Consider the following 15,441-nt stretch of genomic DNA (forward strand, 5'->3'; position numbering starts at 1 on the left):
TTCAGCAGTATGAATTAGACAAATAAAGTGGACACCCTCCAACATCACAGGTTATTCGATACTAAATTCCCTCTGTATTACTATTACTCCACCATTACCAGGCAAACAAACACTGTCTATGGAATCACAAAGAGGAAATTTTGTACTAAAATAACTGCAACTTTAAGAGATGCCCCTTTTATTTGACTGAGCCAATGACTGACTGTCTCCTTGCAGCCAACATGGAAAGAGGGACAATTGCAGCAGCCAATACCTGTACTGTTTTAAGACAGACTATAATGTTAATCTATAATCTGTCTATAATGTTGCCAGCAGCCTGAGGACTGGAGGCCTTGGAGCTAAAGTAGCGTCCCTCCTGCCACAAGCTCGACAAGCCTTATGTCACGTACACCATCTCCTGCCATCTCAACCTGCCCAGCTGTGTGTATCTGTGTGTATGTGTCCCTGGCTACTCAGGGAGTTGATGACAGACTGATGTGTTCCTGGCTACAAGAGAAACGGTAAGCAACAGCCGACCATCCGCTCAGCTCTTCTCCTTCCCCTGGAATAGCAGCTTTTTTCCTGCATGACACATTAAGCATTCCAACACACATACAGTAAACACACACACACACACACACACACACACACACGCACACACACACACACACACACACACACGCACACACACACACACACACACACATGTTTATATCACTTCCCTGTGGGGACACTTCATTGACATAGTGCTTTCCCGAGCCCCTTACCCTAACCTTAACCATCCCACTGAATGCCTAACCTTAACCCTAACCTTTACACTAACATACACACACACACACACACACACACACACACACACACACACACACCTCATTTGTTCATTTGTTCACAGCACACATGTTTACTCCAACTAGTGAAACAACATCACCCATACCTGTTCACTGAGACAGCTTTTTCTTTAAAGTCCACCCATCAGCTTTACATATGAACTGGTCATCTGATATGGAAGCATCAGTGAGTACATGATGCCTCAGACACCGAAAGCGAGATTCTCTAGTCATATTGCACACAGTAAGAAGAAATCATTTAATATATTTCTGAATGTAAGTGAAATTCTGAATATTTAAAGCTGGTATTTCTAAGTGCAACCGTATTACACTATCTTAGTTGCAACTGACAACATAATGAATGCAGATTCTTCCACACAGACCACAAGAGATGCAAAATCTGGATTTTACTGACTCCACACTCTGTCAGGTCTGTTCAAGACCCCTCAACCTCATTAGCTTACATGCTACTGAATATGGATGGATGAAGTACTGCATCGCAAGACTACTAGTGCATTTCTTTACAGTTGGGTATGCTGTATTGTTAGTAATTGTGATCAGAGCTTGTGATATAAACACAAAGTGTGTGGCTTTCCAAATGACAGGAATGGAATGACATAATATTGCTAAAATGACATGGTTTCAGGGGTCTGAATCTTAAGTTGTTTCTGTATGACGGATGCACTTTCACTTTCTGAGAGTTTAAGTGCCGTTTAAATGCATTTTAGTCATGTGGCAGCATGACTTTAGGGACGGCATTGACAGTGGGTTGGTCCACCACTTCAGAATCAGAATCAGAAGAAGCTTTATTGCCAAGTACAATTTTGCGATTATACGAGGAATTTGTTTTGGTGAAGTTGGTGTATGACACATCTACTAAAAATAAGCTAAGCTTTGGTCCAGACATTAATAATCAACCTCACAGAGCTGCTACCATGGCTGTTAACCCCTTTTTTGTTGTATGTTTCTTTCGACAAAAAGGAATGAGTGTAATGTAATTTAATATAAATGTTTGTGCAGACTGCAATAAGTGCCTCTTCCTCTAGCAGTTTGAGTTCTGAGTTTAGCTGCTGCTTTTGTCACCATTCTTCTCTTGAAATACTGAAATCTTATCTAAAGTTAAAAAGTGGAAAAAAAAAAGTCTGCATTTTTCATGTCACCTTGTCCCTATCATTGTCCTCATCATCATTGCCGTGAGTGTGATGTAAACAGTATGCAGTGCACTGAATCACATGTAACTACAAGCAACCACCTTACCTAAATTCTTACTTCATATAGCAACATTTCACTCAGATGAACTCACACACAACCAGCCAGTTACAGTAAAATATTTTATTTAGAAATGATTATTCATTTTGAAAATAAGTTTAAGAAATCCAGTGATATATGTAAATAATCAATAATCAGGTTAAAGTGCAAAAATACATTTTTATATAATGTATCTGTACAAAAATAACATTGGATTGTGATATTGAAAAGGAGAAAGATGTGTCTATGCTAACATGGCTTTTATAATTCTCAGTTTTTGAAAAAAAAAAAAAAATGCATGAGTCATGTCCCTTTTGTAAAGTCTTTTGATTACAAGCTTCTGTCTGAGCAGCCACAAGGTTTTCTTTTCTTTTTTCTTTTTTCTTTTTTTTTTTTTTTAGGTCCATTTCACATTCCACACATCCACTGGGTTTTCTGCCAAGTCAGGCTTCAACAACTACATATACACTTCCTCATCAAGGTTTATTTCTGTATGATTTCTTTTAGAAGTGGCTGGTGAAATATTTCATCCTTGAAAAGTATTTCCATAGAAGCTGAGGGCTCAACCTTGAGCAGCTGAGATGAAAAAGTCTTTGGTTGTTCTTTGACTGTAGTTGTCTTTGGTCTTGTTTTTACAGTGTCCCCATCCTTTCCTTGCTGGCGGAGTGAATCATTTGATCTTCGTTGGCTTCAGTTCCTTGACCTGCATGTGTAATGTTTTGTGGACAGCCAGAGTTCTGGACTGACAGAAGCCCTTCCCACACTCCTGACATTTGAAGGGCTTTTCTTTGGAATGAATGTACCTGCAGGCAGAACACAAAGAGCAGCCAGTTAGTATTTAGAAAGGATCATGTCATTGTCATTTCAGAGCATCATCATTAGTACTGAATGGGTCAATGGGCCTGGCATATAGGCTTCATGACCCTTCCAACATGTCATCCAAAGAAAACAACAATGGTCATCAACAATGAGGTGCTATTGTTTGAATAGGTTTTACGAACAATCACGACTTGACAAATTCCAGAAGATTCCAGAATTCACATGGTGGCAGGCTTTGTAGAGGCCCATTGTCTGGTGCCATGGTATCAACCCTACTGTGACTACAAGCCTTCAGGAAGCAGCACACAGTCACTGCACCCTACTGGTATGAGCAAGAGACTGGGAAATAAAAGAAAGTACTGGAGTTCCTGGCGAGTTCTGAGATCAGGCTGAGCTGAACACACGCACACACACACACACACACACACACACAGACATATTCCAACATATGCAGACAATGTGTCTGTTTCTAGCTAGCCTACAGCAAAAATCTAGTTGGTACACTGGTTGTTATGGGCGAATCAACACAGACTGCACAAAACAGCAAATGATGTGGAGCAAAAAATCTCTTCGTTTTGTGTCAGAACACACCTTTAAAAATGTGGATTTGTTGGGTGACACACTGTGTTAATCTGTGGCCTGAAGTGTCAAATCATCGCAACATAGGAAAAATAAAATCTCAACTTTCCCTGTTTTATGTTTCTAACATAACAAAAGCAAACAAACAATCAGTAATTATAATGTTTTCAACATGAACCTGACGACAGTATAAAAAGCTGCAATGCCACATATTCGGTAACTTTATGCTAATTCTACTATGATGTTTAGCATTAAAGAAATGAATAAATGAATTGAATCAGGCATTTAGACACTGATTTGCATTTTGTTTTGAATTTTTGGTTTGCTGGTGTTCGATGTGTATTTGTGAGGTTGACTTAGTCAGTTTTTAAGCACCATGCGAGTCAATGTAAGCAGCAACCACAATACATATAATATCTGGACATTTGGATCCATTGAACATGACCTCATGAGAACACAAAACTAAATTTGGATGGAAACTGTAGAGGATGGCCTATTACCACACCTAGCCAATCACTGCAAGAAGAGGGCATTCTTGTCAGACGTGCAGTTTCAAAAATCAATCCTTTATTCACGCATCAAGCACAGTCTTCTGTGCATCATGTTTTGTTGTTTTTGATGAAGCCTGGTTCTCACCTGTGGTCCCGGAGGTGGTCCTGTCTTCTGAAGGCTTTGTGGCAGATATCACAAGTATATGGCCTCTCATCGGTGTGCGTCCTCTCGTGGATCAAAAGGTTATAGGATTTGGTAAAATGGCGGCCACAGAACTTGCAGACAAACTCTTTCTTGGTCTTGGAGGGCAGCCGGCCTCGACTGGACTTGCGCTCGGGTGAAGAGAGTTTGGTCACGTCCAGGAGGCATCCTAGGCCAGCTGAGGTTGGGTGGTGAGATGATGCCTGTGTGGTGGCAGCAACACCTGTCATACTCAGGTCCTCTGCCTTCAGATGATCCTCCTGGGTGGCTGCTGCTGCCAGGTTGGCAAAGTCAAAGCGGGGCTTGTTCTTGGAGCTCTGCAGCAATCCTGCTGAGTCCTGCTTAGGCTGCAGGAGGTGAGGGAATATGGGTATGGAGGCCATGGAGGAGAACTGGGCTGGCAGCTTGGAGATGGTGCAGCGGGGCAGGGCCAAAGGTGGGTAACCAAGGGTCCACTGGTGGAGGTGGATGGCATGTAGGGCACTGAAGCTGTAGATGCTGTGAAAATGGTCGGCTGGTAACTGGAGGCCTGTGGAGCTCTGAAGGAGGGAGTAGTTGGACAGCTGGAGGGATGGGTGGAGAGGGACTGGTGCTGGCAGAGTCTTGCTGCCCATGGCTGCGATGCAAAATCCAACAGGCCTTCTGGTAGAGACAGAAACATTAGGAGATGAAAATATGCAAAGTTTGGTCCAAGTCATGTTGATTTTTTAAAAATGCTTTCATATGTATTGAAGTGAAGATTGCAAAGATGATGACCAGGAGGTTTGAACACGTTTCTAGTGCAAAATACACATGCACACAAACATACAGTGTAACTATAACAACATTTATACAAGAAACCAGATTAGAGTGAAAAAATCACATTTGGCAGGAATTCAGACGGTTTACAGGAATTTTGTCAGTAGTCATATTTATGCCCTCCTCTTCTCCCCTCACTGGGTACAAGTGCATACACTTTACAGCCTGCTTTTCAGCTGTGGAAAGTGACTGTGGAAGGGGTATCAACACAGGTTTGTTCAGTTAAAAGGATTGTTGTGAAATTTGTATTTGCTTTCCTTCTGAGAGCGCACAGAGAGGATGGATATTGATGTCATGTCTATGTGTTAAGTATGAAGCTGGAGTCAAGGTGGTTACTGACAGCACTGAGACTGAACTATGCTTGTCAATAAATAATTCTGGCTTGTAACCACAGATTCAGATTTTTATATTTGTTTGTGTGTGGATTTAACAAGTTAGACATAAAGCATACATTTTTTGAAATTTAGAAGTGTTGATAGGTGTATTTTTGGCCTTTGTACAGACCCCCCTACTCTTTAGGTTAAGCCAACCACATCCTGACTCAACCTCTGTACTTAACACACAGACATGAGATTGATATCTGTATTTTCATCTCGTCTTTAGGAAAAAGTGATTCATTAGCAGTTAAAAGGGAAACCGCATTCTTTGTACAATACCTCATAACTCAGTCATTCATTGTGTCGTAGTTGAGATTAATTTTGGGTTGTGAAATAACTGACATCCATCTACAAGAAAATGCTGATGATAGGTACATTATGGTCATACAAGCAACCAGGATTTTTACTACTATACCTGGTGGTGGCAGGTATTTCAATTCCTGGTGGTTCATGATAGAGTTGTTTAGATTGCTTTTATGCTTCAGCTTGTTCTACAACTTGAATGAATTTGAAATATTTGCATGGCATGGTGAAATCCATCAACATGTTTGATTTGTATACTACCCTCTCCCATACCACACACACACACACACACACACACACACTTCTATGTGGAGCCAATACATATCCACTCTGGCTTGCTGATAAACTTGTTGAAAGGGACCTCATTATCAGCTTATGACATACATGTGCATATGAAAGGCCATTGAAGTTCGATACACACTACAGAAAGCTCTAAAAGTTAAAACCTCTGCGAAATCCAGTGCAAAAGTTTTTTACAATATTTGCACATGGAAACTACTGTGTGGTTCTTAAGGAAGGTTTATGGTTACAGTCAAAAAGGCAAATGTTTATTGTATTGTTGTATTGTATTGTTTATTGTAATACCCCAATTTCATGGATGAAATTCAGTCAGTCACCAATCCAACCTCCTCCAAAATGTATGTAAAATCTTAAAGAAATGTGAAAGTCACCTGTTAAGAGAGTGTGCAAGAGTGTACTTAAGAAAACTTTACCTCTACTACTTAAAACCTCTGATATGGTCCTTTAAAGTTGAATTTAATAGTCATTTAGAAGATTTAGAAGATCCTCACAAGTATACTAAGGTGCTTAAACAAACCTATGTGTGTGTATGTGTGTGGGAAATGTGTCAGTGAAAGTGAACACAAAACAACTGGCAGCATTAACAGACACACATACACACAGAGACGCATCATGCAGAGAAAAAGCTGTGTGTGTGTGTGTGTGTGTGTGTGTGTGTGTGTGTGTGTGTGTGTGCGTGCGTGCGTGCGTGCGTGTGTGTGTGCGTGCGCGCGCGTGTGGGTGTGTGTAGGAGGGGGAGGCGATTCCTGTTCCCAGAAACATGCCCAGGGCTGTTGAGGGCAGAGAAGTAGAATGACAGCATTCAGCCAGAGAAATACCTGTGAGCTGTTAAATCAGGTTTGATAAGCAGGAATAACAATAGACAATAATGTATCTTTGTCTGAGGCTGACGCTGATGGACAGGAGCCACAGCAGCTCTAAGTCTCTGTTCCCAGAGTAACACAGCCCCCAGGCCACTCCTCTCACCTCATCATCTCATATAGCAGAGCTCTTTACAGACGCGGAACTGCTGCATCACTGCTGCACACTCACAGAGTACACTTACTCAGATGTTACATGTCACTACCATTTTGAGGTTTGAGTTGAATTTCAGAGGAAAATATATTATAGTATTGACTGCTTCGTTGCATCATTTATCTGGTGGCTGTACTTACTAGCACAGGTAGCATATGTTCATTTGATCATGTGCTGTGCTTCAGTACAGTTTTTGGTCACTTAATACAATACTTAATACATTTGCTGGACTTCATTTTAGAGGCTAATTTACACAACAGCTTCTTTTCAAATAAAAAAATCTCATGTAAAACACACAATGGACCAAAACATCATACATTATTACTAATTAAACTACACAAAAGTGTATAAAGTAATCAAAAACTTCACCACCTCCATCAACAACCTAAAAATGCTGCTGACTTACTCATGCATTATAATAATAATAATCCAATAGTATAATATTTTATAATATAACACTTCAGGGCCTATTTTGAAGCAGTATTTTAACTTTTGTCATGTAATGGAGAATTTTATTATTGCACTGTTTCTTTTACTTATTCTACCACCGGTTACTGCTGTAGTTATTCTATTTTGTAGATAAGACTGAAAAAGAAAAAAAAAAAGATTAATAAAAAGATCAAGACTACATGCATAGCAGATGAAATGCTGTGGTTGTTGTGGTAAAGCCAATATAACCAATAATAACCAATAAATACTGCTTAGCATATAATAACATAACAGCACAGTGACAGGCTCCATTGTCCAAAATTATTACTTTTACTTTTGATACTGAAGTAATGTATATTTTTTACTTAAACTCTTTTCCACTTAATGGAGTCATTTTCCCTTTTGGTGTTGCTGTTTCTGCTTTAGGACAGGACATATTCACATTTTCCACCACCGTTTCTGCTTCAAATTAGTCAAACTAACACATCTGTAATCACCACCTGAATACACCTTTACTGATATGTTTTTCTCCAGCTTTTCATCTAACTCATTACCACAGCCATAAATTGTGATGATGGGTCTCGGAGTTGTTACAGGCTGAGGACCATTTTACTGAGTATGTGTCAGTGCGAGGATTTTTTTTTTTAAGAGAAAGAAAGTAATAATGATTAAAAATGAACCTCTAGTAGACTCAGCAGAGTATTCACCTCACCTCATGTTCAAATCCAAATTCCTGCTTGATTTTGGATCCCAAATATGAAAGTGATTTACAAAACACGTGGAACATTTTCACTGATGGAACCGTGTAGTGTCTGAACACAGATTTTGGATTTTTAACTATCCAGGGGAAACTTAGTGGGGAAAATGGTTTTCATACTGACAAATCTTTTTGTTTTCTGAAACAATGATTGATATTCATAACAATAGCAATAATTCTGAATAACATTAATAATGACCATGATTACTCTTTCGTAATCAGTAAACTCTACTGATTTTAGGTGAAAAGACCAACTTACGAGAGAGGAAATAGTGGAGTCTGTGGACTTATATCGGACATGTATTTGAGCTGCCTTTGCTGGGGGAAAACCTGGTATCTCCGAATATTATCAGGATGATGTGAGGATGTTTGAAGTGTAAGAAAAGTGCATTAGATTGTAAATTCATTTGAAACAGTCAAACGCGAAATAACTTCATCATCACCTGTGCAAGAGAAGACAGAACCAGGTCAGTTGTTTATAGCTTTAAAGTGATTCGTTCTCGTCAGGTTGTTATTACATTGTCCTGAAGTGTAGGTCACAGAATGTGAGCATTACGGTACAGGCAGACAGAGTGGAGTTACCGTTCACAGCTTTTACACAAGCTATAGAGATGTTAATAAATAGTAAATAAGAGAATTAGAAATACCTTATCCCTGAACCTGAGGCTGGGCAGCTCATCCAGTGAAGTGGTTGTAATGAGGAGCAGTGGAGCTCAAACAGCCCCCTGTGGTCTGTTCCTCTCTGATCATGACGCAGAAGTAATTGACTTTTACTTAGGAGGTCATTAGAGGAGATAAGTGCAGTGCTGCTGAGCCTCTCCTCACCTTTAACCCTTTGATGTCTGCATACCAGGGGCCTCCAGATCCAAACAGCCATGTGGCCCTCTGGTTTAGTGGAGACTGTGAGATTCAGCGCCTCAGAGGGCCTCATTGTGAAGACAGAGACTCTGCTTCGCACCTCCATGCAAACGTGATCAGGCTGGGTGTAGTACACACTCCAGACCCAGGAAATATTAATGTGAACTCTTCAACTTCTACAGAACTGAGCAGGTCGAAGTCAGTCCAAACTATAGAAAACACATCCTGTAAACGCCGAGGACACAGGTTCATGTCCTCTGATTCGTATATTTTGAGAATTTTAGCAATCTGGTTAATTTTACGTTCTGCTGTTAAAAACTTACAGGCTGCATATTTCATAGCTGCTTCCAGTAATCTGTGACTCAATGTAGTATTTTATATTATATTTACACTTTTATGCCAACAGAATAAGACTGTAGCAATATGATAGGACAAAAACACTATGGTAAATTATTCCATTAAAAGTTCATCACTCCAAATTTTAACTCAGTAAAAGTTTACAAGAACATATGGTCATGTAGTGAAACTCAATTACAAACTGGCTCACAGGTACTGGATCTAATTAATTCATATACTGTTTCATAGTTTAACAGCCTTTTCGGCATATGACCCCTTAAAGTCACAAATTATGGCCTTGTAGATTTGATATGTGAGCAGTTCAACCACAGTATTTTTTTCCTCTCAGATTGTTTGAATACTGAATACTGTCATTCAAAAGCAATTAGAATGGTCAGATAACGCATTAGCAGCAGTAACTTTGTGTATGTCTATAAACATCTTGGGACCCCTCAGATTTATAGTGTCTATGGATTTCTAGGCCATGCTTACAACCAAGTGGAGAACCACTGGTTTAAGCTATGACCACGGCTTCATACCCATGCTGAAAAGAAATTTTAATCTGCATACTAATAACTGCAGTCTTGGCAACTCTGACTCAGGGGACATAACAGGCTACAATGTGCAAAAGTGGGGCATTACGTGCAAAATCATGGACATAATCATGTTTGATTGAGCCTATTATACACTTACCTGTACTTCAGATTTTATATTGTACACACATAACAACATGCTACTTCTTAAACATATCTTCATGCAGCCCACCAGGAATGATTCATACCATTAGCCTTTTCATATTTTCAGCACTGGATATATTTTGCACTTCACTGATATTTAATATTCGCACTCTATATATTTGAATCTTTCTGACTTTGCACTGCAACTGCTGCACAACTTATTCCCTCTGGATGAATAAAGTCACATTTATCTTACCTACAGCCATCTAATGAAACAGTTAAAGCATAAAGCCTTGAAAAGTGACAGCACCTCAGTACAGAGATTGAGTAAAATCTATGTAGGAGATGATATAATGGTCACTGTGATAACTTTGGCTATGGGCTTAAGTGGACAAACCTCAGTTTTGAGGTAACATCACTTCTCAATGATGTCTTTTACATTTGACTTTGACACATACAGTCTGTCTGCTGAGCTTTGCTTCCTCTTTGCTCTTATTTTAAAAACTACAGAAGGTTAAAAAGGTTCGAGTCCCTTTGGCTGAATTAGAGAGAGTCACACCTTATGGCCTACTGTCTCTTCAGTGTGCAACAAGTTCAAATGATCCACATTTGTACCTTGGCACTGATGGAAACTGAGGATCACAGGACTGTGGTTAGAAATGCTCGGCCGCTTGGCCCTTGTGTTGAACAGGTACTCATTTTACCCTGCAGGTCAGAGTCTTTTATCCAGCCTTCATCTGAATGCAGTATTGTCTCACACTTACACCATAATGTATTCACCTGAGCTAACAAGTGTATTCAAAGCAACAAATCAACATCTGCAGGTAAGACAAATACATGCACAGTGACAGCAGGCATACTTTCCATCACAATATGTTTATGTTGGGGGGGAAAAAAAATCGGCTCAGCTCCTTAAAGTTAGATTTTCATCAAACAAGCCACTGAGTGCAGGGGATCTGTTTCAATATATATAGATTTTTTGTTTTCTTTTTCCTCTGGACACTTTTGGATAAAAGTTTAATTCTACTAGAAACAGGATGAAATGTTCTTACTGCATAACCAGAGGTTCACTGTTTTAAATGAAATGACTTTTAGAAATAAATAAAAAAAATGAACTAATTACTGACTACAAGAAATGACCGTTTTTTGTAACTATCCTGCTCATATTTTAAAACAAATGCTGGAAGTTATTCATATAAACTGAACCACAGCAGTTGGGATTTCCTTTGAATAATTTGTAGCCTAATTTGTACCAGTCAATGGTGGGACGCTTTATATTTACTAAAGATCTATTTAATGATTTAAAGGAAATTACACTGAGCTTGGCAGTTAACATTTTATGTTACTTTAAACTTCAACTCCACTACAGTTTAGAGGCAAATATTGTACGTTTTACTGCGCCTCGTTTATCTTTTACTAAATTAACTTCAGTAAAAAGTCCTGTAATCGTCCTCCACACTTGCTCCCATTGAGTAATGTTTAAAATGGCCCGAGAGATGAATAATCCAGTCTTTTCGACTTTGCCATGTCCGCGCATGGCCCCCTGCCGCCTGCTCTCACGGTGAAGCGCTCAGGCTCCGGGCGGACACATCCACAGTGATCTGATCTCCATGCAGTGAGGTGATCAGAAAAGGCCGCTGGCTTTGACCCGTCACATCTGCCTCACAGACCTCTTACCTGATGCATGTGGACTTTATTGGGTGCAGGGCTTCATTAAGCGGAGCGGCTTTATTAATTAGTGAACAGGGAGGGAGACTGTGTCAGTGCACGCTGAGCGGAGGTGCTCTCCTCTCCTCTGTTCTTCATGGATATCTGTGGTGAATTTCATCCAGACTAATTGTGCAGCCTGCATCTGTACATAAATCTTAACATTGCATTGAACCAAGACTCAAAGATTAACGAGCCAAGTGACATAAAAACTACAGTTTTGTCAGTCTGACTCGTGCAGAGAGATTTTCAGTAATGGGTAACTAACAGTTATGTGTTGACAATGAACAAAACTATAAGGGAAAACGGCTCTGCTCTTTTAAATAAATACATTTACAGCCGAATAGCTGAAGCATATTTACCAGTCATATTCCATTTAGTTTAAAAACCTATATATTTTTTTTTTTTTTCTTCTTTACCGCACCTGTTGCACAATCCTTTCTGCAAATCAAAAATCTCAAACTCCTGCAGAGTTTTTGCTGGGTTGAAATAACTGATAAATATAAGATTAGAAACTTAATTAGAAACTTAAAATCCAAACAATGTGACACAAGTTTCCTTCCACTGCTTGGATATTGCAATGGATGTCGTTTCAGTTTCAGTTAGAATATAAAAAGAACGTAAAGACTTACCAATGAAATGGATTGAGTAAATTCTCCTTCTGCAGCTCGTGGATCCTGCCGGAGGTTCAAGGTGCCGCTGAACAGCCTTGTTTTATTGTTGTGGATGCGTTAATGAGACGGCCGGAGCGGCAGCATGTTCCTTCGATACTGCGGTGTGAGCTCAGACAGAAGGCAGAGCTGAGCAGGCTCGGCGGTGTGGTGGTGGAGTAGCTGTGATGGTGGGACGCCCCTCGGCTCCACTGTTCTGCGCTCCCGGCTGCCGCTGGCCTCTTTATTGCAACGCAGAGTCCGACTCCTACTGGCGCGTCACTCAGCCGGCCCACATACAACACAACAGAACAGAACAGAACAGAACAGGACGCAGGACAGCTCTGCTGCTACATGAACCTGTGGTGTCAGCCAGGAAGAAGTTTGTGTGCTTGTGTTTTCATGGGCGCACGCTGGGCTGGATGTGTCCATGAGCGGTGCGCACACGCTCCTTGAAATGAATCCTAAAAGTTAGAGAGTTTAGTGTATAATATAGATTTTAAAGCAATAAAAAACTGAGGCAGTAATTTTTTTTGACTTTGCCTGTAAAGACAAATATTGGACTAAAACTAACACGAAGGCCTGTGTTCCCACCTACTGCGTCCCTTGACACCGTGTGTGTATTTAATGGTCTAAAACATTTCTTTTCGCTGTGCACACAAACTTTCAGTTGAAAGTGTCGGCGTCTAACGTTTTTCTGTCAAATGAGGGTTTGTGACTTCACAGCACCGCCCGGAACAACCCTCATATTTCTTCTGCAACCTATAGATTCTCTTTATGATGAACTCTGTTGAAGTGTAGACGGCTGGCATTGATATTAAAACATCAAATGGGCTTATTTGGGAAATACTGTTATGTTTGTAAAAATCATTACTCTTGCAATCAAGAAGAGGACTGATTGATCCCCAAGACGGAAATTTAGCCATTTCTATCTTACCTTTTTCAGATTCAGATTGATATTTTCTATTACATAGTTGTTTTTCTATTTTCTATCCTGTACACTTTTTCTTTAATTGAATCTTGACCTTTTTGTGCCACTGTTTTTGCTTTTTATAATGCTTGCTGGCTGTAATGACTGAATTTCCCCAGTGTGGGATCAATAAAGTCTTATCTTATCTTATCTTATCTTATCTTATTGACTATTAAATACATACCTTGAAGCCCCATTAGCATTTAATTTTAAGATACAGGTAAGGTAAAACAAAACAACTACAACAACAACAACAAAAGTCTGTTTGAATAGTCAAAACATCAAAAGGAATCTTAATAGAAGTAAACTCACTTTAATTATGGGCTCACTCAGGGTACGCTGCAGAATGTATAGGTGGGACTTTGCAATTGAACAAATGCATGTTCCCTAATGATGGTACAAAACAACACATGGAAATCTATCAGGCTAACAATGAATTTTAATAATAACAAATACAACAATAACAAAAAGAACAAATTGAATTTGAATTGCTTCAGTAGTTATTACGTGTCAATCTGTTTGATCTTTGTATGAAAACAAAACAATGTAGAAATATCTATTTATTTGTGGACTTGAGGTATGAACAGTTCAATCATTACAATTTTTTGGAAAACTTAGAAAAACTTAACATGAATGTAGATAACAGAAATCACACATCTTTAAAATAGAAGACACTTTGTGTGTATGTGTGAGTACCTGTCTCTATATACTTCCTATCTCTTTAATAATCTTAGGACTCCTCAGGTTTATCTTGGAAGTATTCGACCCTCCAGTTAGGAACCAGTGCATTGTCTGTGTCTGTGTATAAAGGATAGTTTTGAAACTACAAGCAATGCAGGATAAGAGCTTGTTGCAGTGAACAGCAGCCTGCATCAACCGAAGGGAAAAACCATGTTTCAGTGAACAAAATCTGCCACCTGCTGGAGAACCTTTCTGCTGAGGTTCTGACACTGATCACTCAGAGCATTATCTCTAACTATTGACCTGTGAACCAAAGCACAAACGTTTGACAAAAGTACAAGTGTGATGAAGGCAACACACTGATTGTGCATCACATGACTGGAAATTGCATTAAGTGGATTATCTTGGCTTTGTGTGCCCAGCTTATATAGCCGTTCAACCCTGCCGGTACCCCCTAGCAACAGGACCCCCTTGACTGAAGCTGCTATGGGGAACACTACATGATGGATACATAAAAGATACTAGAATGGATAGCTGTGGATGCAGGGAGGGGCAAATAGAGAATGCCTATTTTGTGCTTTACACCCCTGGCAAGGACCCTGGACAAGAGACCAGAGAAGGACAACAATAGCTCTGAACACCAGTACAGAACCACTCACAGCATCTGACATTCACGTCTGACTGAACAGAGACAGAGGTTAGCATCTCTCCAAAAAACAACCACCTTTAATCAGGTCGCTCAGGTCATGTGATAACAACTGAATCAATTACACTCCATCCGCAAATAAAGATTATGACATGTAGATGAAAGTTTTGTTTTCCTGCTAAACTGTGACACAATTTATCATCAGGCTGCCTGTCTTCTGAGCATTTGTTTGTTTGTTTACAGTAATCAGTGTAATTTGGATTTTGAGTTCTGTTGCTCCCCCTAGAGGCCATAGAGAAACATTAACATTTCAATTGCTAAATGAAAAAAAAAAAGTCTTTCAGTATCCTTTGATCAAATATGTAAGAAAATATCAGGTGTGAATGGTATATGAATTGCAGCATTGTGTTGTGTTCATGCTGGTTTTCAAGTAACACACTGTAAAAATGGTCTTTCAATAACAAAATCATAGATGAACAGATAGCACACAACCTCCCTACATTTAGAACGGATGTTTACAATAGCAAGAGACCTTAGTCGGTGTGCCACAAATGTTACCATTGAATGTCTGAAGCTCATTTTCAGTTTGGAGCCTGCACTGACACAGGCGAAACACACTGTTTGAATGAGCAGAAGTGCCACTAAGCACCACACCACATTGTTTTCTTAAAGGACACATTCACATTTCTCCAAGTCTGCCTGAAAACAATCCTTGCATGCCCATATGTACATTGAAGGAGCTTTTATATATATCATACACAACATCCATCCTCTCCATACTGGTGAAGAGGTG

General features: G+C 39.7%; 1 protein-coding gene across 2 annotated transcripts; it reads right to left on the minus strand.

The window, feature by feature from the left end:
* Positions 1-2,126: 2,126 nt before the first annotated feature.
* On the minus strand, positions 2,127-12,592 carry osr1 (odd-skipped related transcription factor 1). 2 transcript variants are annotated; one of them, XM_076748958.1, is made up of 3 exons: positions 12,334-12,592; positions 4,089-4,784; positions 2,127-2,857 (listed from the first exon to the last, which is right to left on the minus strand). In XM_076748958.1, the coding sequence occupies exons 2-3, from the start codon at positions 4,757-4,759 to the stop codon at positions 2,725-2,727; spliced, it is 804 nt and encodes a 267-aa protein (XP_076605073.1). In that variant the 5' UTR covers positions 4,760-4,784; positions 12,334-12,592; the 3' UTR covers positions 2,127-2,724. The 2 variants fall into 2 exon arrangements, with proteins under 2 accessions (XP_076605073.1, XP_076605072.1); XM_076748957.1 differs by having other exon boundaries at positions 4,089-4,787; positions 12,334-12,590.
* Positions 12,593-15,441: the final 2,849 nt, after the last annotated feature.

The sequence above is a fragment of the Chaetodon auriga genome, chromosome 14 (assembly GCF_051107435.1).
Source record: "Chaetodon auriga isolate fChaAug3 chromosome 14, fChaAug3.hap1, whole genome shotgun sequence".
Lineage (NCBI taxonomy): Eukaryota > Metazoa > Chordata > Actinopteri > Chaetodontiformes > Chaetodontidae > Chaetodon > Chaetodon auriga.